We start from the raw sequence: 23,325 nt of genomic DNA, 5'->3' as shown, positions 1-23,325 counted from the left end.
TGCATTCCCACCAACAGTGTAAGAGGGTTCCCCTTTCTCCACATCCCCTCCAACACTTGTTATTTCCTGTCTTAATTTTGGCCATTCTAACTGGTATAAGGTGGTATCTCAATGTGGTTTTGATTTGAATCTCCCTGATGGCTAATGATGATGCACATTTTTTTCATGTGCCTGTTAGCCACTTGTATGTCTTCTTTGGAGAAGTGTCTGTTCATGTCTTCTGCCCATTTTTTGACATGATAGTCTGTTTTGTGTGGTTGAGTTTGAGGAATTTCTTTATAGATCTTGGATATCAGCCCTTTGTCTGTAGTGTCATTAGTGAATATCTTCTCCCATTCCGTGGGTTGCCTTTTTGTTTTGTTGACTGTTCCATTTGCTTTGCAGAGGCTTTTGATCTTGAAGAAGTCCCCAAAGTTCATTTTTGCTTTTATTTCCTTTGTCTTTGGAGACATGTTTTGAAAGAAGTTGCCATGACCGATGTCGAAGAGGTTACTTACCACTTACGTTCTCCTCTAGGATTTTGATAGATTCCTGCCTCACGTGGAGGTCTTTTATCCATTTTGAGTTTATCTTTGTGTATGGTGGAAAAGAATGGTTGAGCTTCATTCTTCTATAGATAGCTGTCCAGTTTTACCAGCAGCATTTATTGAAGAGACTGTCTTTTTTATACTGTATATTTTTTCCTGCTCTGTCAGAGATTATTTGACCATAGAGTTGTGGGTCCATATCTGGTCTCTCTATTCTGTTCCACTGGTCTATGTGTCTGTTTTTGTGCCAGTACCATGCTGTCTTGGGGAAATCAGGGAACGTGATGCTCCCAGTTTTGTTTTTCTTTTTCAACATTTCCTTAGCAGTTCAGGGTCTCTTCTGGTTCCATACAAATTTTAGGATTGTTTGTTCCAGCTCTTTGAAAAATGCCGGTGGAATTTGGATCAGGATGGCACTGAAAGTATAGATTGTTCTAGGCAATATAGACATTTTAAGAATGTTTATTCTTCTGATCCACGAACATGGAATGGTCTTCCATCTCTTTGTGTCTTCTTCAATTTCTTTCACAAGTGGTTCTGTAGTTCCTCGAGTACAGATCCTTTACTTCTTTAGTTAGGTTTATTCAGAGGTATCTTATGGTTCTTGGTGCTACAGTAAATGGAATCTACTTTCTAATTTCCTTTTCTGTATTTTCATTGCTAGTGTTTAAGAAAGCAGCTGATTTCTGTGCATTGATTTTTGTATCCTGCCACATTACTGAATTGCTGAATGAGTTCTCGTAGTTTGGGGCTGGAGTCTTTCCGGTTTTCCATATAAAGTATCATGTCATCTGTGAAGAGGGAGAGTTTGACTTCTTCTTTGCCAATTTGAATACCTTTTGTTTCTTTTTGTTTTCTGATTGCTTTGTGTTCCAATTGCTAGGACTTCTAGTATTATGTTGAACAAGAGTGGAGAGAGTGTTGTGTTCCTGATCTCAAAGGGAAGGTGTCAGCTTTTCCCCATTGAGAATGATATTCGCTATGGGTTTTTCATAGATAGATTTTATGAAGTTGAGGAATGTTTCCTCTATCCCTATACTTTGAAGCATTTTAATCAGGAACAGATGCTGTATCTTGTCAAATGCTTTTTCTGTATCAATTGAGAGGATCATATGGTTCTTCTCTAATCTCTTGATTTATTCTATCACATTGATTGATTTGCAAATGGAAGTCAGAGGGGAGACAAACCATGAGAGACTGTGGACTCTGAGAAACACACTGAGGGTTTTGGATGGGTGGTGGTGAGGGAATGGGTGAGCTTGGTGGTGGGTATTATGGAGGGCACGAATTGCATGGAGCACTGGGTGTGGTACATAAACAATGAATTCTGGAACACTGAAAAGAAATAAAATAAAATGGAAAAAAAAATTTTAAAGCGTACCTTGTCTCTATATTCTTTCTCCCAAAATAAATTTTAGATTCAGAAAGATAAAAATTCGAACATAATAAAAAACGGGGGAAAAAAAAACACCAGGAGAAAATACAGGACAAAATTTTAAATCCTGAAATGGGGAAGGGCTTCTCTAAATATGATTCAAATACCATAATAGAAAACTAACAGACTTGACTAAAAATAAAAACCTCCTTCAAGGTAAAGTCTCCTAAATCAAGTCAGAACACAGTCAAAAAACAGGAAAAAATGTGGGCACATATGACAAAGAATATATTTTTTGTTTGTGTACTTTTGTACTTTCAAGTTTTCATTTTTTTTTTTTTAAAGATATTTATTTATTTATTTATTTGACAGATCACAAGTAGGCAGAGAGGCAGGCAGAGAGAGAGAGAGAGAGAGAGAGGAGGAAGCAGGCTCCCTGCTGAGCAGAGAGCCCGATACGGGACTCGATCCCAGGACCCTGAGATCATGACCTGAGCCAAAGGCCGAGGCTTAACCCACTGAGCCACCCAGGCACCCCTCAAGTTTTCATTTAAATTCCAGTTCGTTGGGGCACCTGGGTGGCTCAGTTGGTTAAGCATCTGCCTTCGGCTCAGGTCATGATGTCAGGGACTTAGGATTCAACCCAACATCGGACTCCCTGCTCAATGGGGAGGCTGCATCTCCCTCTCACTCTGCTGCTCCCCCTGCTAGTGCTCTCTCTCTTTCTCTGTCAAATAAATAAATATGTTTTTTTAAAAAAATTTTTAAATTCCAGTTAGTAAACATACAGTATAATATTAACTTCAGGTGTAGAATTTTGGGGTTCATCACTTTTTAACACCAAGAGCTCATCAAAAGTGCTCTCCTTAATACCCATTGCCCATTTAACTCGTGCCTCTGACCATTTCTCCTCCATCAACCCTATTTGTTCTCTATAGTTAAGAGTCTGTTTTATGGTTTACCTCTCTTTTTTCCCCCAGGTTCAACTGTTTTGTTTCTTAAATTCTACATGAGTGAAATCATATGGTATTTGTCTTTCTCTGACTTATTTCACTTAACATATTATTCTCTAGCTCCATTCATTTCGCTGCAAAAAGCAAGAAATCATTAATTTTTATGGCTGAGTAATATTCCATTACAGACAGACAGACAGACACACACACACACACACACACACACTCACACACACACACAGCACATATCTTTTTTTATCCATTCATCAGCTGATGGACATTTGGGCTCTTCCTACGATTTGACTATTGTTGATAATGTTGCTATAAATATAAGCATTGGGGTGAACATATCCCTTTGAACCAGTACTTTTGTATCCTTTGGGTAAATACCTAGCAGTTCAATGGCTAAATCAAGGGAACTTCTAAATTTTTGAGGAACCTCCATACTGTCTTCCAAGTGATTGTACCAGCCTGCATTCCCACCAACAAGTGTAAGAGTGTTGCCTTTTCTCTGCAACCTTGCCAACATCTGTTGGTCTTGTGTGTGTTATTAATTTTAGCCATTTTGATAGGTATGAGATGGTGTTTCATTATAGTTTTTATTTCTATTTCCCTGACAATGTGTAATGTAAGAATATGTTTAATAGATGAAAAGTTCCGGGATGCCTGGATGGCTCAGTTGGTTGGGCGGCTGCCTTCGGCTCAGGTCATGGTCCCAGCGTCCTGGGATCGAGTCCTGCATCAGGCTCCTTGCTCAGCGGGGAGCCTGTTTCTCCCTCTGCCTCTGCCTGCCATTCTGTCTGCCTGTGCTCGCTCTCACTCCCTCTGATAAATGAATAAAATCTTTAAAAAAAAAAAAAGTTCCTACAAGTAAAAAAATAAAAAATAAAAATAAAAATCTCAGAAGAAAAATGGGCAAAAAAACATAAAAAGAAAGTTCATAAAAAAACATAAATGGCCTTTGAACATACTAAAAGATGCTTAGTCTAAGAGAAAAGCACCTGGGTGGCTTAGTGGATTAAGCCTCTGCCTTCGGCTCAGGTCATGATCTCAGGGTCCTGGGATTGAGCCCCACATCGGGCTCTCTGCTCGGAGGGGAGCCTCTTCCTCCTCTCTCTGCCTACTTGTGATCTCTCTCTCTGTCAAATAAATAAATAAAACCTTAAAAAAAAACCAAACTAAAAGTCATTTGTAAAAATAGACAGATGGGACAAAAATTTTAATACTGAGTTGGTTAGTGTGTGGGGGAGAAAACTGGCATTCTTACCCAATGTTGTTGAAAGTATGAATCACAGCCATCTTTATGTAGGCCAATCTGACAATTTTACTTCTAAGAATTAATCCAAAAATGCCTGCATATATACAAAATGCCTTATGTTCAAGGATACATAATGCAGCAATATTTAAATGCAAAAAATGGGAACAAACCAAGTGTCCACCAACAGTGGAACTTGTTGAATAGAATATATCCATGCAGCAGATAATTATATAATTATAAAAAGGCATAATTATATACATTCAAAAGAAACTCTCCACTATATGTTAAGTTTAAAAAGCAAGAAAAAGAATGGTATGTTACCATTTGTATAAAATGCTCCAATTTGTATAAAATTTTAAATAATATACAACAGGACCACTTTGAGTAATGGTAGAGTATGTCTTACTGGGCTAATCCTCCTGCAGGTAAAAACTACAAATCCTAGATTAAATTTTTAAAAATCTCCGCCTGAAAACACTAGAAATATATGAATAGCTGGCAGAATCTGGAGAGAAGTCTACACTTGGAAAGAAGGAATAGCACTGGCTAATTCTTCTGCTTTCATAGCTTTATTCCTGAAGGTGGGTCCTAGTTGGAACTACTTGAGAAGGCCAAAAATTTGCCTTATTCAAACAACAAACAAGAACGCTAAGTTTAGGACAAAGTCAGAAACTGGGAAGTAAGGCTAGGAATCCACAAAAGGAGAGAGCCTAAGAAAGGAAACCCTGAAATCTTATAAACTCCATCCAAATTTCTTGCTGACCACTAAACTATGTTTTTCTAAGGTGACTCTTAAACAGCACAGCTAAATCTAAAAGAACTGAACAAAGATTTAAACTGCTACCACAAAAGAGTAATCTGGACGCTGAGTTAACCAAGTTTAAAACTTAGCATGCAATTACCATAAAGCCAGCAACTGCAGACATGGGCATCTATCCCAGAGAAGTTAAGAATTAGGTTCACCAAAAACCAGTACATAAATGTTTACAGAAGTTTATTTGTAATAGCCAAAAACTGTAAACAATGCAGATATCCTTCAATGAGTGAAGAGCTTTCAAATAAACTGTGGTAACCCATCCCATGGAGTATTACTAAGCAATAAAAATGAATGAACTACTGATATATGCAACAAGCTTGATGAATATCCAGATTATTATGCTGGGTAAAAAAAAAAAATCTGAAGAGGTAACACTCTGAATGATTCCATTTACGTAACATTCTTGAAATGACAAAATTATAGAAATGGAGGACAGATTAGTGGTTATCAAGGGTTAAGGATTATTTAGGGGTAGCCAGGAAGAAAGTAGGTATGGCTATAAGGGCAACAAGAGGGATCCTTGCTGTGATGGAAATGTTCTGTATCTCTGTCTGTATTAATGTCAATATCTTGGTTGTGATATTGTACTACAGTTTTGCAATGTTACCATTGGGGGAAACTGGATAAAGGATACATGAGATCTCTCTCTGTTATTTCTTACCAATGTATGTGAATCTATAACCGATTCAAAGTTTAAAAAATGTGGGATTTGCTAAAGCAGTATTCATGGATAAATTTATAGCACTAAATTGTCTCAGAAAGTAAGTTTTAAATCAATGACCTTAGCTGCAACCTTACAAAACTACAAAAGGGAAAATTAAATCTAAAGTAAGCAGAAAAAAGGAGAAAAAATGATCAGTAGAAGTCAGTGAAATAGAAAACAGAGCAAGAGAAAAACAATCAGTCAATAAAAACAAAGCTGGCTCTTTTATAACAAAATTAATAATCTTCCAGCCAACCTCCAGCAAATCTGTATTTATTTCAAAATACCAAAATTACAGAGATGGAAAACAGATTAATGTTTGCTAAGGTTAGGAATTTAAGAAGTAGGGGGAAAGGTGTAACCAAGGAATAACATAAGGAAGATCTTTGCAGTGATGGAGTAATTCTTTATCTTGTTTGGAGAGATGGCTACAAAAATCTTCCCACTTAATAAAAGTATATATACTTACATTTAATATCTGATTCCTGTTTCTGATATTGTACTTAAAGATATAGTCATTGGGAAAGACTAGCTGAAGAGTACCTGGGTCCTCACTATACTACTTTTGCAATTTCCTGTGAATCTACAATTATTTCAAAATAAAAACCTTAAAAAAAAAAGCACACTAGCATTTAAACTATCTAGGGTTCAAAAACTAGATTCATTAACCAAATACTACAACCATGGTAAACCTAACAATTGTTACATATGGATTCTGAGTATAACTGATATACAAGACAAAATAAAAACAAGATTTCTGAAAAAACCGAACATATATCTTTATTACATAATTATTATATAAATTAATATATATAAAATATCAATAAGGAACATTTCTAAAAATTCACAGAGAACTGTACATGAATGTAGAAAAGTGATAGGTCATACATATGTCCCAAAGTTAACCTATTTATCCCCTCAAACTCTTAAAATGTAAGGTGAGGGAGATGGATAAAGTTCAATTCCCAAACTTAATGGCCAGATATCTTGAAGACAAATATTACTGTCTGGTCATGGATTTTCTAAAGAGTTGGTACATTAAGGCCTACCGTGGTATTAGAAAAATGTATCATCCCCTTATCTTAAACAAAACCAAGAAAAATACCATCAGTTTTTCAAAGAAATGGAATAAATAATCTTAGAATTTATATGGAACCAGAAAAGACCCCGAATAGCCAGAGGAATGTTGAAAAAGAAAGCCAAAATTGGTAGAACACAATTCCAGACTTCAAGCTCTATTACAAAGCTGTCATCATCAAGACAGTATGGTACTGGCACAAAACAAACACATAGATCAGTGGAACAGAATAGAGAGCCCAGAAATAGACCCTAAACTCCATGGTCCACTAATCTTTGACAAAGCAGGAAAGAATGTCCGATGGGAAAAAGACAATATCTTCAATAAATGGTGTTGGGAAAACATGCAGAAAAATGAAACTGGACCATTTCCTTACACCACACACAAAAATAGATGACCACACACAAGAATAGAAACATTGCCAAAGGCAAGGGAAGTAAGGGCAACAAATGAACTATTGGGACTTCATCGAGATAAAAAAAAAAAAAAAAAAAGCTTTTGCACAGCAAAGGAAACAGTCAACAAAACCAAAAGACAACTGACAGAATGGGAGAAGATACTTGCAAATGATGTATCAGATAAAAGGTTAGTATCCATAATCTATAAAGAATTTATCAAACTTAACACCCAAAGAACAAATAATCCAATCAAGAAATGGGCAGAGGACATGAACAGACATTTCTGCAAAGAAGACATCCAGATGGCCAACAGACACATGAAAAAGTGATCTACATCACTCGGCATCAGGGAAATACAAATCAAAACCACAGTGAGTTACCACCTCATACCAGTCAGAATGCCTAAAATTAACAAGTCAAGAAACAACAGATGTTGGAGAGGATGCGGAGAAAGGGGAAGAACCCTCCTACACTGCTGGTGGGAATGCAAGCTGGTGCAGCCACTCTGGATAACAGCATGGAGGTTCCTCAAAAAGTTGAAAATAGAACTACCCTATGACCCAGTGATTGCACTACTGGGTATTTACCTTAAAGATACAAATGTAGTGATCCGAAGGGGCATGTGCACCCGAATGTTTAGAGCAGCAATGTCCACAATAGCCAAACTATGGAAAGAACCTAGATGTCCATCAACAGATGAATGGGTAAGAAATATGTGGTATATATATACACAATGGAATACTATGCAGCCACCAAAAGAAATGAAATCTTGCCACTTGCAATGACATGGATAGAACTAGAGGATATTATGCTGAGCAAATAAACCAATCAGAGAAAGACAATTATCATATGATCGCCCTGATATGAGGAAGTTGAGAGGCAGAGTAGAGGGTTTGGAGGGGTAGAGAAGGAAAAAAATGAAACAGGATGGGATCGGGAGGGAGACAAAGCATAAGAGACTCTTAATCTCACAAAAAAAATGGAGGGTTGCTGGGGAGAGGTGGCGTGTGGACAGGGTGGTTGGGCTATAGACATTGGGGAGGGTATGTGATATGGTGAGTGCTGTGAAGTATGTAAGCCTGAAGATTCATAGACCTGTACCCCTGGGGCAAATAATATATTATATGTTAATAAAAATAATTGATATAAATAAATAAAATAAAAAACAAAAACAAGAAATCTTACTGTACTAGGAAGCAACTAAAAAATTTTGTAGATTTTTTAAAGTTATGCCAAAAAATTGTCTACATCTTTAAAGTATTAACAGTGCTAAAAATTCAGTGAATTCTAGCAAACATCTCCTAAAATCTATCCTTGCAGGAGTGAATGGATTAAGTCTTTTCCTCAGCTTTAAGTAGAATAGAGTACAAACTGTGTTTGTTTTTGTTGTTTTATTTTTTAATACTTCAGAGCAAGGGTTGGCAAGCTACAGCCTGCAGGCTGCCTGTTTTTGTAAGGAAAGATTTACTTGAACATAGCAACTCTACTTGTTTATATATATGAATAGTCGCTACATGCATCTAAATGACCCACAAAATCTTACAGGTATTTACTATTTAGCCCAATAAAAGAAAACTTTGCTGACTCTTGCTATAAAGTCAAGGAACTCTGCTGTGGGACCATGGAGAAGGCATGCCTCTAAAATCTCTTTCTTTATCTATAAAAGAAAGTAACAGTACATGCCCCATGTCCAGTAAAGAACTATCTCAGCAAGCCAGAGTTGTCTACATTATGTATACTGAAGGTTTGGTCTTTGACCTACTCCTCAGAGGTAACATTTAAGCCCTCGGAATATGCTACCTGATGAATGTGTCTTTGTTTAACTGTAGGTCTGGGACCAGACAGTCTATACCGTGAATTACATTCACGGTAGGGGCCTTGTGCCACTCCAGATAGCCTAAACTAACAATGTGATTTATGGTGGGGACCTTGGGTTATTTAACTTCAGCTTGACCTTTGGAGAATCTGGAGAGACTGATAAAGGTCAGTCATACAGGCAGCCAGCCAGCTATACCAACATGACTGACCCCAATAAAAACCCTAACCAGGGCTCAAGTAAATTCCCTTAGCTAGCAAAACTCTCTGTGCTGTCACGCATCACTGCTGGGAGAAGCAAGCAGCATCCATATGGCTCTACTAGAAGAAGACAACTGGAAACTTGTGCCTGGTTTCTTGTGGACTCTGCCTTATGCGACTCTTTGTGGATTTTAACATGCATCCCTCGCTGTAATAAAGTGCAATTTTGAGTATAACAGCTTTGCTGACCTCTCTGTAATTCTAGAAAAATCACTAAATCTGAGGGTGGCCTTGGGAACTCCTAAATAACACCTCATTATATTATGTGACTAAAATGTGATAACTACTGGTAGGCTGGCTGGCATATAATAAAGGCTTAGTACATACTGGCTATTATCATCAAACCATTAAACAAGTACTTGGTGAGATTATTTATGTTACAGGACGCCTCTAGCACTTAAAGACTATTTTCAATTGGAGTTCACATTCCGTATGCATTCAACAATTATTTGTAATATTACCCTGTATCAGTTACTGCTCTAGGTGCTAGAGATGAAGTAGTAAGCAAAATGGACAAAAATCCTTGCTTTCATGGATTTTTCACTCTAGTAGGAGGAGAATATATACAATGTTAAGTCAAAATGAATATAAGAAAAGGGAATATGAAATGCTGGGAGAAAGAAGAACACTGAAGTTTTACACTAGATGGCCAGGTAAGTTATCTCTGAGAACACGAAATATGAATAAAGATGTGAAGGAAGTAAAAGAACCAGCTATACTCCTAATGTTTAGGAAACATTACACACAGATAAAATGGCATGGGTAAAGGCCCTGAAGTTGGAGAAAGGCTGGTATGTTCCAAGAACAGCAAGGAGGCTAGTATGGTCAGAGTGAAATGAATACAGCAGGAGTACAAGAGATCAGAGAGAAAACAAGGGGTATAAGGAAAAGATACAGGCACTGCAGGTGATACTAAGGGCTCTGGCTTTGAATCCAAATGTCATTAGAAACCAATGGAGAATTGGAAGCAGAAGAATGACATGATCTAACTTATGCTATATTGAGAATAAACTACAAGAGGGAAAAATTAGAAACACATCTGTTAAAAGGTGACTGTAGTAATTCAGTTAAGAGATTACATTAGCTTGGGGCTATGTAGTGTTGGTGGGGAACGATGAAAAGTGGACAGTTTCTAGACATTATCTGAGGTAAAACCTGCAGGCTTTCCTTACAGACTGCATATGAACTGAGAAGAAAAAGTAAGGAAATCCAGGGTTTTGAGTCTGAGTAATTATAAAAGGATGGAGCTGCCATTAACAGAAAAAGAGATTATTGGAAAAACTGGTTTTTTGGTAGATGAGGAGATATATAACAGGAGTTCAGTTTTTAAAAAATTTTTACAAATTATTTAATTTTTTATTGAGCTATAACTGACATAGGAAGTATTAGTTTAGTTTCAAGTATACATCATAGTACTTTGATACTTGTATACATTACAAAATGATCACAACAGGTTTAATTACCATCTGTCACAAAGTGAATATAGCATTGTTAACCATATCCCTTATGCCATATATTTATTTATTTTATAACTGGAAGTTTGTGTTTTTTGATCCCCTTCACCCATTTTTCCCCATCACAACCCCCCTTCTCTCTGGCAACCACCAATCTGTTCTTTACCCACCAAAACCCACCAATCTGGATTTTGATTCCACTTAAAAAGATCATGCAGTGGGGCACCTGGGTGGCTCAGTGGGTTAAGCCGCTGCCTTCGGCTCAGGTCATGATCTCAGAGTCCTGGGATCGAGCCCCACATCGGGATCTCTGCTCAGCAGGGAGCCTGCTTCCTCCTCTCTCTCTGCCTGCCTCTCTGCCTGCTTGTGATCTCTCTCTGTCAAATAAATAAATAAAATCTTTAAAAAAAAAAAAAAGATCATGCAGTATTTGTTTTCCTCTAGCTTAACTTAGTGTAATACTGATAAATAATACTGCAGTGAACACACGCATGCGTTTATCTTTTTGAGTTAATATTTTTTTATTTCTTTAGATACCCAGTAATGGAATTGCTAGACTGTATGGTAGCTCTATTTTTAGTATTTTGAGTAACTGCCAAACTTTTTTTCCATAGAAGTTATACCAGTTTATATACCTACCAACAGTACACAAAAGTTCCTTTTTCTCCACATCCTTAACAACATTTGTTATTTCTTGTCCTTTGGATAACAGTCATTCAGACAGGTGTAAGGTGGTATCTCACTGTGGTTTTGATTTACATTTCCCTGATGATGAGTGACTTTGAGCATCTTTTCATGTATCTGTTGGCCAACTGTACATCTTCTTTGGGAAAACACAATTTAGGTCCTCTGCCCATTTTTTAATTAGATTATGGTTTTCGTTGTTATTGAGTTGTAGGAGTTCTTCATGAATTTTGGACATTAACCCCTTAGGAGGTATAGGACATAAAAATGTCTTCTCCCATTAAGTTGCCTTTGCATTTTGTTGATAGTATCCTTCTCTGTGTAGAAGCTTGTTTCAAGTCCCATTTGCTTAGTTTTGCTTTGTTTCCCTTGCCTTGGAATCAGATGCAAAAAAACTCTGCTATGATTTATCTCAAGGAGATTATTGCCTATGTTTTCTTCTAGGCCTTATGGTTTCAGGTCTTACATTCAGTTTTTCCAACATCATTTATTGAAGATACTGTCCTTTCCCCATTGTTATGTTGCCTTCTTTATCATAAATTAATTGACCATATATGTATGTGTTTACTTCTGAGCTCTCTAGTCTGTTTCATTGATCCATGTGTCTGTTTTCATGCCAATACCATACTGTTTTGATTACTATAGTTTTGTAGTATAGTTTGAAATCAGGAGTGTGATACCTCAGGCCTTGTTCTTTGAATAACCAACTGCTTTCATTATTCAAGGTCTTTTGTGGTTCCATATAAATTTTATAATTATTTGTTCTAGTTCTGTGAAAAATGTCACTGGAATTTTGATAGAGATTATACTGAATATGTACATTGCTTTGGGTAGTTTGGTCATTTTAATGATATTAATTCTTCCAATCCATGAGCATGGAATATATTTCCATTTGTCTATGTCTTCAAATTCTTTTATCAGTGTACTACAGTTTTCAATCTACAGGTCTTTCACCTCCTTCATTAAATTTATTCATAGGCATTTTACTCTCTTTGATGTGATTATAAATAGGATTTTTTGAATTTTTCTTTCTGATAGCTCATTATTACTATATAAAAACACAATAGATTTTTGTATATTAATTTTATATCCTGAAACTTTACTGAATCCAATTCATTAGTTCTAACAGTTTTTTTGGTGGTGTCTTAAAGGTTTTCTATAAATAATATCATGACATTGGAAAATAGTGAGTTTTATGTCTTCTTTTCCAATTTTGGTATCTTTTATTTTCTTCTTCTAACTGTCCTTATTAGGACTTCCAATACTATGTTGAAAAGAAAAGGAAACAGGAGGATTCCTTATCTTGTTCCTGATCTCAGAGGAAAGCTTCTGCCCTTTCACTGTTGCGTATGACATTAAACGTGGATTGGTCATAGATGGTCTTGATTATGTGGAGGTACTTTCTCTCTATATACTCACTTTGTTAAGAATTCTTACTATAAATGGATGTTGAATTTTGTCAAATGCTTTTCTGCATCTATTGAGATGATCATATGTTCTTATCTCTCATTTTGTTAATGTGGCATATCACAGGGATTGGTATGTGGATGTAGAATCATCCTTGCATTTGTGGAATATATCCCATAGATCATGGTGTAAGATTCTTTAAAAGTATTATTGAATTCACTTTGCTAATGTTGAAGGTTTCTACATCTGCGATCATTAGGGATTTTAGCTGGTAAGATTTTCTTTTCTTGTGGTATCCATGTCTGATTTTGGTATCAGGATAATGCTGACCTTGTAAAATGAGTTTGGAAATGTTCCCTCCTCTTCAATTTTTGGGAAAAATCTGAGAAAAGTAGGTATTAAATTTTCTAAATTTATAGCAGAGTTCACCAGTGAAGCTGTCTGGTCCTGTTTTTATTTGTTGGGAGGTTTTTGACTACTGATTCAATCTCCTTACTGGGAATTGTTGCAATCAGAATTTCTCTTTCTTCATAATTCACTCTTGGAAGATTTTAAGTTTCTAGGAATTTATCTATTTCTTCACAGTTGCCCAATTTGTTGTCCTATAATTAACTGTTCACAGTACTTCTGTGGTATCAGTTATAACCCCTTCTCCTCTTTCATTTCTAATTTTATATATTTAAGCCCCCCCCCTTTTTTTTTTTTTTTTGGTTAGTCCAGCCAAAAGTTTGTGAATTTTCTCTTTTCAAAGAAAGAGTTCTTAGGTTTCATTGATCTTTTCTATTGTCTTTTTATTCTCTATTTATTTCCATTCTGATCTTCACTATTTCCTTCTTTCTATTAACTTTTGGCTTTGTTTATTCTTTCTCTAATTCTGTTAGGTATACAGATAAATTGTTTGACATCTCTCTTGTTTCTGGAGGTAGATCTGTATGCAATGAAATTTCCTCTAGAACTGCTTTTCTGGGGTGCCTGGGTGGCTCAGTCATTAAGCATCTGCCTTCGGCTCAGGTCATGATCCCAGAGTCCTGGGATTGAGCCCTGTGTCAGGCTCCCTGCTCAGTGGGGAGCCTGCTTCTCCCTCTCCCATTCCCCCTGTTTGTGTTGCTGCGCTTGCTGTGTCTCTCTCTGTCAAATAAAAAAAATCTTAAAAAAAAAAAAAAAAGAACTGCTTTTGCTGCATCCCACAGATTTTTGTATGCCCTATTTCTGTTTTCATTGTGTCCAGTTACTGTCTGGAGTTCTCTCTTGATTTCTTCTATGACTCTTCAATTGTTAATAGCATGTTGTTAAATCTTCAGATTATTTGTCATTTTTCTGATTTTGTTCTTATAATTTAATTCTAGTTTCATACAATTGTGTTAGGAAGAGATGCTTGATATGATTTAAATTTTCATGCATTTATTGAGACTTGCTTTGTGGCCTAACACATTATCTATCGTAAAGAATGTTCTGTGTGTACCTGAGAAGAATGTATATTCTGATGCTTTTAAATGGAATGTTCCATATATATGTATTAAGTTCATCTGGTCTTAAACATGTCACTTAATATGTCTCCTTACTGATTTCCAATCGTGATGATTCATGTAAGTGAGATGTTAAAGTCCTCTACTATTATAGTATTGCTATAAGTCTGTTTTGTTTGATATATGTATAGCTACACTAGCTTTTTGTTTCCATTTGCATGGAACATCTTTTTCCATCTCTTTGCTCTCAGTCTTTATGTGCAGTTACATCTGAAATGAGTATCTGGTAGGCTGTATATAGATGTTTCAGGAATTCAGACTGAACATGTTAAGTTTGAGATGCCTAACTGGACATCTAAATGGACAAGTCCAGTAGGCAACTAAACATAAAGATCTGTTCAGAGAAGCAGTTCAGAATGCAGTTATAAATTTGAGAGTCTTATCACAATGATGGCATTTAATGCAATGAGGCTGGACGGGACCATTTAATGAGCCAATCTAGATAAGAAAGAACACATCGTGGTCTAGGCTCTGAGCCACTACAATATGTAGAGGTCAGGTATATCAAGAGAGATCAGCAAAATCAACTGGGAAGTTGCAGACAGAAAGGGAAAAAATAAACCAGGCATGTATGTTTATCCTGAAAGCCAGGGTTTCAAAGAAAGTGTGATCAACTGTGACAAATAATAATGATAGGTTAAGCAACATTGAGACTAAGATAATGTCCATTAGACCCAGCAACAAGGAGGTCACTGAAGAGTTTAAGGATAGTTTTGGTTGCAGTGAAGGCAAGTATCTTTGGAATGGGTTCAAGAGAACCAGAGGACAGAAAGTAGAGATGGTGGGTAAAGATAAGCATTTGAGAGATAGGATGACAGCTGAAAAGATAAATGGGACTATGAAACCATTTTGTTTGGTTTGGTTTGGTTTGGTTTGAAGATGGGAGAACCACATGTTTATATATTGATAAAAATAAGCCAATAATAAAAAGAAGAATTACTGGAGTAGTATTTTTAGAGAGGAAAGAGGTGGACTTTGGCACACAGGTGGAAGGAATAACCTTGGCTAGATCATCTACTGTAACTGAGGAGAAGCTGGAATTTGGGGAGCAGATGCAAGTTAGGTTGGCTATTATACTGGCAGGGAAGTAGGAAGTTCCTTTCCAGTTACTTCAATTTTTTTGGTGAAGTAGAAAAATAGATTGTCAGCTGTGAGGATGAATAAGAAGGAATAATGAGAAAAAAGAAAATATGAAATGGTTGCCTAGGAGTAAATTAAATTATGCAAAAGGTTAAGACAATCACACACATTTTCTGGCAGAAAACAAGAATATATTTGGTATCTGAATTTTTCCCTGTATCATATGCTAGTGGTATGTTCCACCATCAAGTTAGGTTTAGCTCCAAATCCTATGCCTTCTATATCTGTGGTTAAATAACTGCTGTATGCATTCATAGCCTTCGGATACTATGATATTCTTAAATTTCAAGATCAAATGATATTCAGTACTCTATGTTTAATGAGGCAGGAAGATATGTAACAAATTAGATTTATGTAGGTTTGAGATCAACTTAAGCATACTAAAAAAGAAAAGGCTAAATATATAATTAAACACCCCACTTTCCCAGACAAAGGAAACCTGTTAATAGTGTGCTTATACAAAGCATTAAACAATATATCCTAGGGCAGAATGATGCAATTCTTTTACTCAAAAAGTTATACTTATCACCTGACCATACTGTTATGATGAATCTGTATTACAACTATTCAGAACAAGAAATAAGAAAATGTAAAAGAATCTCTACAGCTTCAAAATACAGAAATGGAAGGAAACCTTCCAAACTTGTTCTATGGGGACAGCATTACCTTGACCCCCAAACCAGCCAAAGCCCCCACCAAAGAGAATTACAGATCAATATCCCTAATGAATATGGGTGCCAAAATCCTCACCAAGATACTGGCCAATACAATCCAACAGGACATTAAAAGGATTATTCACCATGACCAAGTATACTTATTCCTGGGCAGCAAGGATGGTTCAACACTCACAAATCAATCGATGTGGTATGCCACATTAATAAAAAGAAAGGACAGATGATGTGAGATGAGGTAAAAAAATAAATAAATAAAAAGAAAGGACAAGAACAATATGACCCTCTCAAATGATGCAAAAAAAAAAAAAAAAGCATTTGACAAAATACAGCATCCTTTCTTGATTAAAACTCTCCACAGTGTACAGATAGAGGGAACTAACCTCAATATCATAAAAACTATTTATGAAAAGCCTACAGCGAATATCATTCTCAATGGGGAAAAACTGATAGCATTTCCCCTAAGATCAAGAACACAACTGGAAGCCCACTCTAACTACTCAGTTCAACATAGTACAGAAGTCCTAGCCACAGCAATCAGACAACAAAAAGAAATAAAAGGCATTCAAGTTGGCAAAGAAGTCAAACTCTCACTCTTTGCAAATAACATGATATTTTATGTGGAAAACCCAAAAGACTATCTATCCCAAAAGTAACAGAACTCATACAGCAATTCAGCAACATAGCAGGATACAAAATCAATGCACAGAAATTAGTTGCATTTCTATACACTAACAATGAGACTGAAGGAAGAGAAATTAAGGAATAGAATCCATTTACAATAGCACCAAAACCGATAGATACCTAGGAATAAAACCAGCCAAAGAGGTAAAGGACCTGTACTCAGGAAACTACAGAATACTTATGAAAGAAATTGAGGAAGACACAAACAAATGGAAAAACATTCCATGCTCATGGACTGGAAGAACAAATTTCATTAAAATGTCTATGCTACCCAGAGCAATCTATACGTACATCATATGCAGCAATGCAAACTCTATCAGAATACCATTAACATTTTTCACAGAGCTGGACAAAATAATCCTGAAATTAGTATGGAACCAGAAAAGACCCTGAATAGCCAGGGTAATGTTGAAAAAGAAAACCAAAACTAGTGGCATCACAATACCTGACTTCAAGCCCTATTACAAAGCTGTAATTGTCAAGACAGTATGGTACTGGCACAAAAACAGACACAGAGATCAGTGGAACAGAAAAGAGACTCCAGAAATGGACCCTATGGTCAACTAATCTTCCACAAAGCAGGAAAGAATATCCAATGGAAAAAAGACAATCTCTTCAATAAATGGTGCTGGGAAAACTGGACAGCCACATGCAGAATGAAACTGGACCATTCTCTTACAACATACCCAAAGATAAACTCAGAATGGATGAAAGACCTCAATATGAGACAAAAATCCATCAATATCCTAGAGGAGAACACAGGCAGCAGCTTCTTTGACCTTGTCTGCAGCAAAATCTGTCTGGTCACATTTCCAAAGGCAAGGGAAACAAAAGCAAACAAACTTTTGGGACTTCATCAAGATAAAAAGCTGCTGCACAGCAAAGGAAACAAACCTAAAAGGCAACCTACAAAATGGGAGAAGATATTTACAAATGACGTATCAGATAAAGGGCTAGTATCCAAGATCTCTAAAGAACTTAACAAACTCAACACCCAAAAAACCAATCCAATCAAGAAATGGGCAGAAAACATGAACAAACATTCCTCTAAAGAAGATAGACATATGGCCAAGAGATATACGAATAAAAACTCCACATCACTTGGCATCAGCAAAATACAAATCAAAACCACAATGAGATACCACCTCACAACAATCAGGAATGGCTAAAATAAACAACTCAGGAAACAGCTGTGGTGAGGATGTGGCGAAAGAGGAACCCTCTTACACTGTTGGTTAGAACGCAAGCTGGTACAGCCACTCTGGAAAACAGCATGGAGGTTCCTCAAGAAGTTAAAAATAGAGCTACCCTATGACCCAACAATTGCACTACTAGGTATTTACTTCAAAGATACAAATGTAGTGATCCAAAGGGTGAACACCAATGGTTATAGTAGCAATGCCTACAATAGCCAATCTATGGAAAAGAGCTTAGATGTCCATCGACAGATGAATGGATAAAGATGTAGTTCATATATAGAGTAGACTATTACTGAGCCATCAGAAAGGATGAATACTTATCATTCAGTCCAATGTAGATGGAATTGGAGGGTATTATGCTAAGTGAAATAAGTCAATCAGAGAAAGACAATTATCATAGGGTTTTACTCATAGGTGGAATATAAGAAACAATACAGAGGACATCAGAGGAAAGGAGGGAAAACAGAATGGGAAGTCATCAGAGAGGAAAAAAACCATGAGACTCTTAACTATAGGAAAGAAATTAAGGGTTGCTGGAGGGGAGGAAGGGTGGTGGAATGGGGTCATTGGTGATGGGCATTAAAGAGGGCACATGAGGGGTACCTAGGTGGCTCAGTGGGTTAAAGCCTCTGCCTCTGGCTCAGGTCATGATCCCAGAGTCCTGGGATCGAGCCCCACATTGGGCTCTCTGCTCGGCGGGGAGGCTGCTTCCCTTCCTCTCTCTCTGCCTGTCTCTCTGCCTACTTGTGATCTCTCTGTCAAATAAATAAATAAAATCTTAAAAAAAAAAAAAAGAACCTTTAAAAAAAAAAAAAGAGGGCACATGATGTGATGAGCCCTGGGTGTTATACACAACTGATGAATTACTGAACACATCTGAAACTAATAATGTACTATATGCAGGCTAATTGAATTTAAAGAAAAAAAGAAAAGAAAAGAAGATTCTCCACAACACCTTTTCATCCAAGTCTGAACTACTGACAGCACTGTTAACGTGAATTTCTGCATTACCATGATTTAGACCAGGAAAAAACAAAATATAAATTCCCCAGTACCTTTTCATCCAAGTCTGAACGTTTTACATGTTCAATGAAGTCTCTCGGCTTTTCACTTTCACAGGTCTCATTAGTAACTTTCCCTAAGGTAATGTTTCCACCTTCAGAATCACGTTTAATTTCATTTGCTGGAAAGAAATAATATCAAACTGTAGAAACTTTATGCAGCAAAATAACTAAATTACTGAAAGATTGTTCTGAAAACAAGTTAGAATTAAGCCTCTTTTAAAATCCAACGTGACAGGGACGCCTGGATGGTTCAGTTGGTTAAGCAACTGCCTTCGGCTCAGGTCGTGGTCCCACATCGGGCTCCTTGCTCGGCAGGGAGCCTGCTTCTCCCTCTGTCTCTGCCTGCCATTCTGTCTGCCTGTGCTCACTCTCGCTCCCTCTCTCTCTCTGACAAATAAATAAAATCTTTAAAAAAAAAAACAAAAAAAAATCCAACGTGACAAACGTTTTAGTTTCAGCAAACTACACAATTATTCCTCCCTCTCTTTCAAAATAACTCCATTACACGATATAAAAAGAATTAGCAGTAAAACAAAACTGACATATATCAAGACAAATGTAAGGATGTTTCCTATGTCCAGCTACATTCAATATATTTTTAAAACTTGAAAATGAAAATACAATTAACTTTCAAAATATTGCCTGTGAAGTAAGGATCCAGGTATTTAAACTTATGATTAACTATTAATTATAAAAAATTCTAGTAAGAATTCAGATTTAAAATGTGATAAAGCTAAACATATATTTCCATTTCAAAATAAGGCCACAAAAATCTCTAAGGTCAATGATCTATCTTTTATAGATAATGCCTAACAAAGTTACTTACTAACTAATCAAATGGAAAATTTCTCAAAATCTTATCTGCCAACCAAGCAACTAAAACTGAGGAAAACTGCCAAACCATAAAATATATAGCTAAGACTCTAAAATGAAGAGCTTCCTATGTAATGAATGAGTTTTGACTAGGCCCGAATAGAGATATAAAAAGATACTTCAAAACTGTATATTTTGAAAATGTCAAATTTTACCTGCTGATAAGGAAGCACAGATCTTTGACTTCATCAATCCAGGATCCAGTATGGGAAGTTTTCTATTATAAAGTAAACAGAGCTTGAACATTATAATGGATTCTATACAGAATTATCTACTTCTCTAAACATTATATACTACCAGCTTTAGTAGCTGATGAATATCAGCTCAAGTCCTCCAAGGACAGAGTATTACACTGGAGCTCAGAACCCAGCATACCCAAGTAGATTCCTCATTTGGGTCTTTAAACACACACATATGCTACAACTGTCAGAGAGTGCTGCCATTCAAACTGTTACTCAGAGAGAACCTGATGATATATATCAAGCATTCAAAACAATTTTAAAGTATTATACCAATATAAGCTGATGCTTAACTTCTATTCTGAAGTGTGTGTGTGTGTGTGTGTGTGTGGTGTGTGTATATAACTGACAATGTAAAAGGAATATAGTTTGAGAGCAGTTTGACTCTTTTTTTTTTTTTTTGTAGTCTCTGAAACAACATGTGGTCTAAAGGTCAAGAGTATGGAGATCAGAGTTTAACCAACCTGGCTTCAAATACTGTTCTGCCACTTAACTATGTGAACTATGGCAACATTATGTAATTTCTTTGAGTCTAACCATATCTGTAAAATGGGAATTTTCAACTATCCATGAAGTTATCAAGAGGATTGAATGAGATAATATGTTTTTAAAGTCAATAGTATAGGGATTCTTGGACGGTTCAGTTGGTTAAGTGACCCTTCAGCTCAAGTCATGATCCCAGGATCCTGAGATCAAGGTCTGCATGGGGCTCCTTGCTCAGCAGGGAGCCTGTTTCTCTCTCGCCAGCCTGTTTGTGCTCTCTCTCTCTTTCCCCTGACAAATAAATAAAATCTTAAAAAAAAAAAAAAACCCAATAGCATAGACTCAACAAATGAAAACTACATCTATAGGAGCCACTCAAAAACAAATGGACTCTGAAAAACAATCTGAGGGTTTTGAAGGGGTGGGGGGTGGGAGGTCACGGTACCAGGTGGTGGGTATTATAGAGGGCACGGATTGCATGGAGCACTGGGTGTGGTGCAAAAATAATGAATACTCTTATGCTGAAAATAAAAAATAAATTAAAAAAAATGGCCAAACATAATTCCATTTTTAAAAAATTAAAAATATGTAAAAGCAAACAGAATAAAATATAGTAAACACCCATAATCCCACCATTTTTATTCATTTAATAAATTAGTTTTATTAAACCTATCCAGGGACACCTGGGTGGCTCAATAGGTTAAGCTGCTGCCTTTGGCTCAGGTCATGATCCCAAGATCTTGGGATCAAGTCCCACATCAGGCTCCTTGCTCAGTAGGGAGCCTGCTTCTGCCTCTGCCTGCTGTTCTCCCTGCTTATGCTCAGTCTCTTGCTCTCTCTCTGAAAAATAAATAAATAAAATATTAAAAAAAAAAAAAAAAACACCTATCCTACAGCTCTATGACTGTTCATTGGTTCAGGATTACTTCCTACCCATGAAAAAGAAAAACCAAAGAAAACATTTTATATACATCATTCTTTATAAAGTCTTTGGAAAACATGGAGTATTTGTTCCCTGACATAAAGCCCTAAAAACAATCAGAAAAATACATTTTAAGGAATGAGAAGATAATAAATTCAAACAGAGACTCATAATATGCAAATCTCCTTCCTTAATTATTTCCCTCTTTTAGACTCTGTCTACTAAATAGCTCCATTTTAGTATTTCAGTGGTCTCTCCAACTCAACATGTCTAAATTTCACATCATTACCAGAACACATCCCCAATCCTGCCCCTTCATGTTAGAGAATTATGACTTTCTTTGAAATAAGAGAGAAACCAGGTATCATTCTTAATTCCTACTTCTGATTAATCTGTCAGATTAATTAATCTTCATGTCCTAAATCTCTCTCAAATACACTCCCATTTCTGTTTTAAGTCATCTTGTCCTTTAGCCTAATTATTATAATAGCTCCCTACCAATTTATTCTCCATGCCAGAGCTACAATGATTTTTAAAATGTAAATCTGGTCTATTTAAAAGTCCTTTAGTGAATCCCTATATGCTCTTGGGATAAAGTTCAAACTCACAATGACTTCTAGTGTATCTAGGCTGGTCTATTTATGCTTGTTGTCCTGGCATATCTTATTAAAAATTCCTCATTTCACTCCCAAAAGTTTTTTAGTTCAGAAGATAAATTATATGGTCATCCTGTTTGAAAGGCCCTTAATGACTTAGCTTTTTGCACATTTTGTAGCTTTATTTCTTGCCATACAAGCCCTAAGCCACGGGAACATTATTTCTATTTCTCAGTTATGACATGCCTTTCCCTGTGGGCCTTTACATTGGCTCTTTCTTCTATGACAAAATTCTAATTACTTTTCTTCACCAATCGGCTAATTCCTGCTAATCCTTTAGTGTTCATCTTACATGTTACTTTGACCAGGAAACCTTTAAAATCTTGTACTTCTACTATCATATTTGATTGTACTTGCTTAATTATCTGTCTCTCCTGGTAGATGAAAATCTCAGTGAGGACAGGGCCCATGTGTATCTACTTGCTCTCCATATACTTAGCACCTAACATCTTCCTGGTCCAATAGGGAGACCCAAATGAAGATGCCTCTCTTCTATCTAGAAAATCCCAGTATAAGGAAGGCTCACATACAAACAGACATATTATACTGAGAGATACACCAAGAGGACTACTGGAACAAATTCTTAGAATAACAGCTCAGATGAGATTTGAGTAACTGAATAAAAAGAAAGGGACTTCCAGGTAATGAAACATGCAGGGGCTCCTGGGTGTCTCAGTCAGTTAAGAGTCTGCCTTCAGCTCAGGTCATGATTACAAAGGCCTGGAACTGAGCCCTGCATCTGACTTCCTGCTCAGTTAGGAGTCTGCTTCTCCCTCTTCCTCTGGTTCACCCCCCTCCCATCTGCTCATGCTCTCTAAACAAAATCTTTTTAAAAAATTAAAAAAGAAGAAAAGAAACATGCAAAAGGATTCAAGTACATGATATATTGTGTAAACAGTGAGCAGCTTGTGCTTATCTTTCATTAGCCTTTCACTCCCCTTTCTCCCCACTAAAACCGTTGTCAAAGAGAATGAATGAAATCCACTAAGAGCCTTAAAAAAGACAAGCCAAGCAATTTAGATTCTATCCTCAGGTGGCTAAAAGCCACTGAAGCAATGTAGCAGTCACTGGCAGATCAATTTCTATTTCTGAATATCAATATGTGGAGGATAAACTAAGAATTCAGGAAGACTAACTA

At 36.5% G+C, this 23,325-nt stretch overlaps 1 protein-coding gene across 1 annotated transcript in view; it reads right to left on the bottom strand.

Annotated features, from left to right (window-relative positions):
* TOPAZ1 (testis and ovary specific TOPAZ 1) overlaps positions 1–23,325 on the bottom strand; it is a 138,940-nt gene that overhangs the window by 104,292 nt on the left and 11,323 nt on the right. Inside the window, 2 exon segments of the mRNA XM_059388313.1 lie at positions 19,006–19,133; positions 20,043–20,104. Of these exon segments, the coding sequence (XP_059244296.1) occupies positions 19,006–19,133; positions 20,043–20,104 (190 nt within the window).

Source organism: Mustela nigripes, chromosome 2 (assembly GCF_022355385.1).
Source record: "Mustela nigripes isolate SB6536 chromosome 2, MUSNIG.SB6536, whole genome shotgun sequence".
Classification (NCBI taxonomy): Eukaryota; Metazoa; Chordata; class Mammalia; order Carnivora; family Mustelidae; genus Mustela; species Mustela nigripes.
The sequence above is the reverse complement of the archived record's forward strand: the minus strand, read 5'-3'. Positions and strand labels throughout refer to the sequence as shown.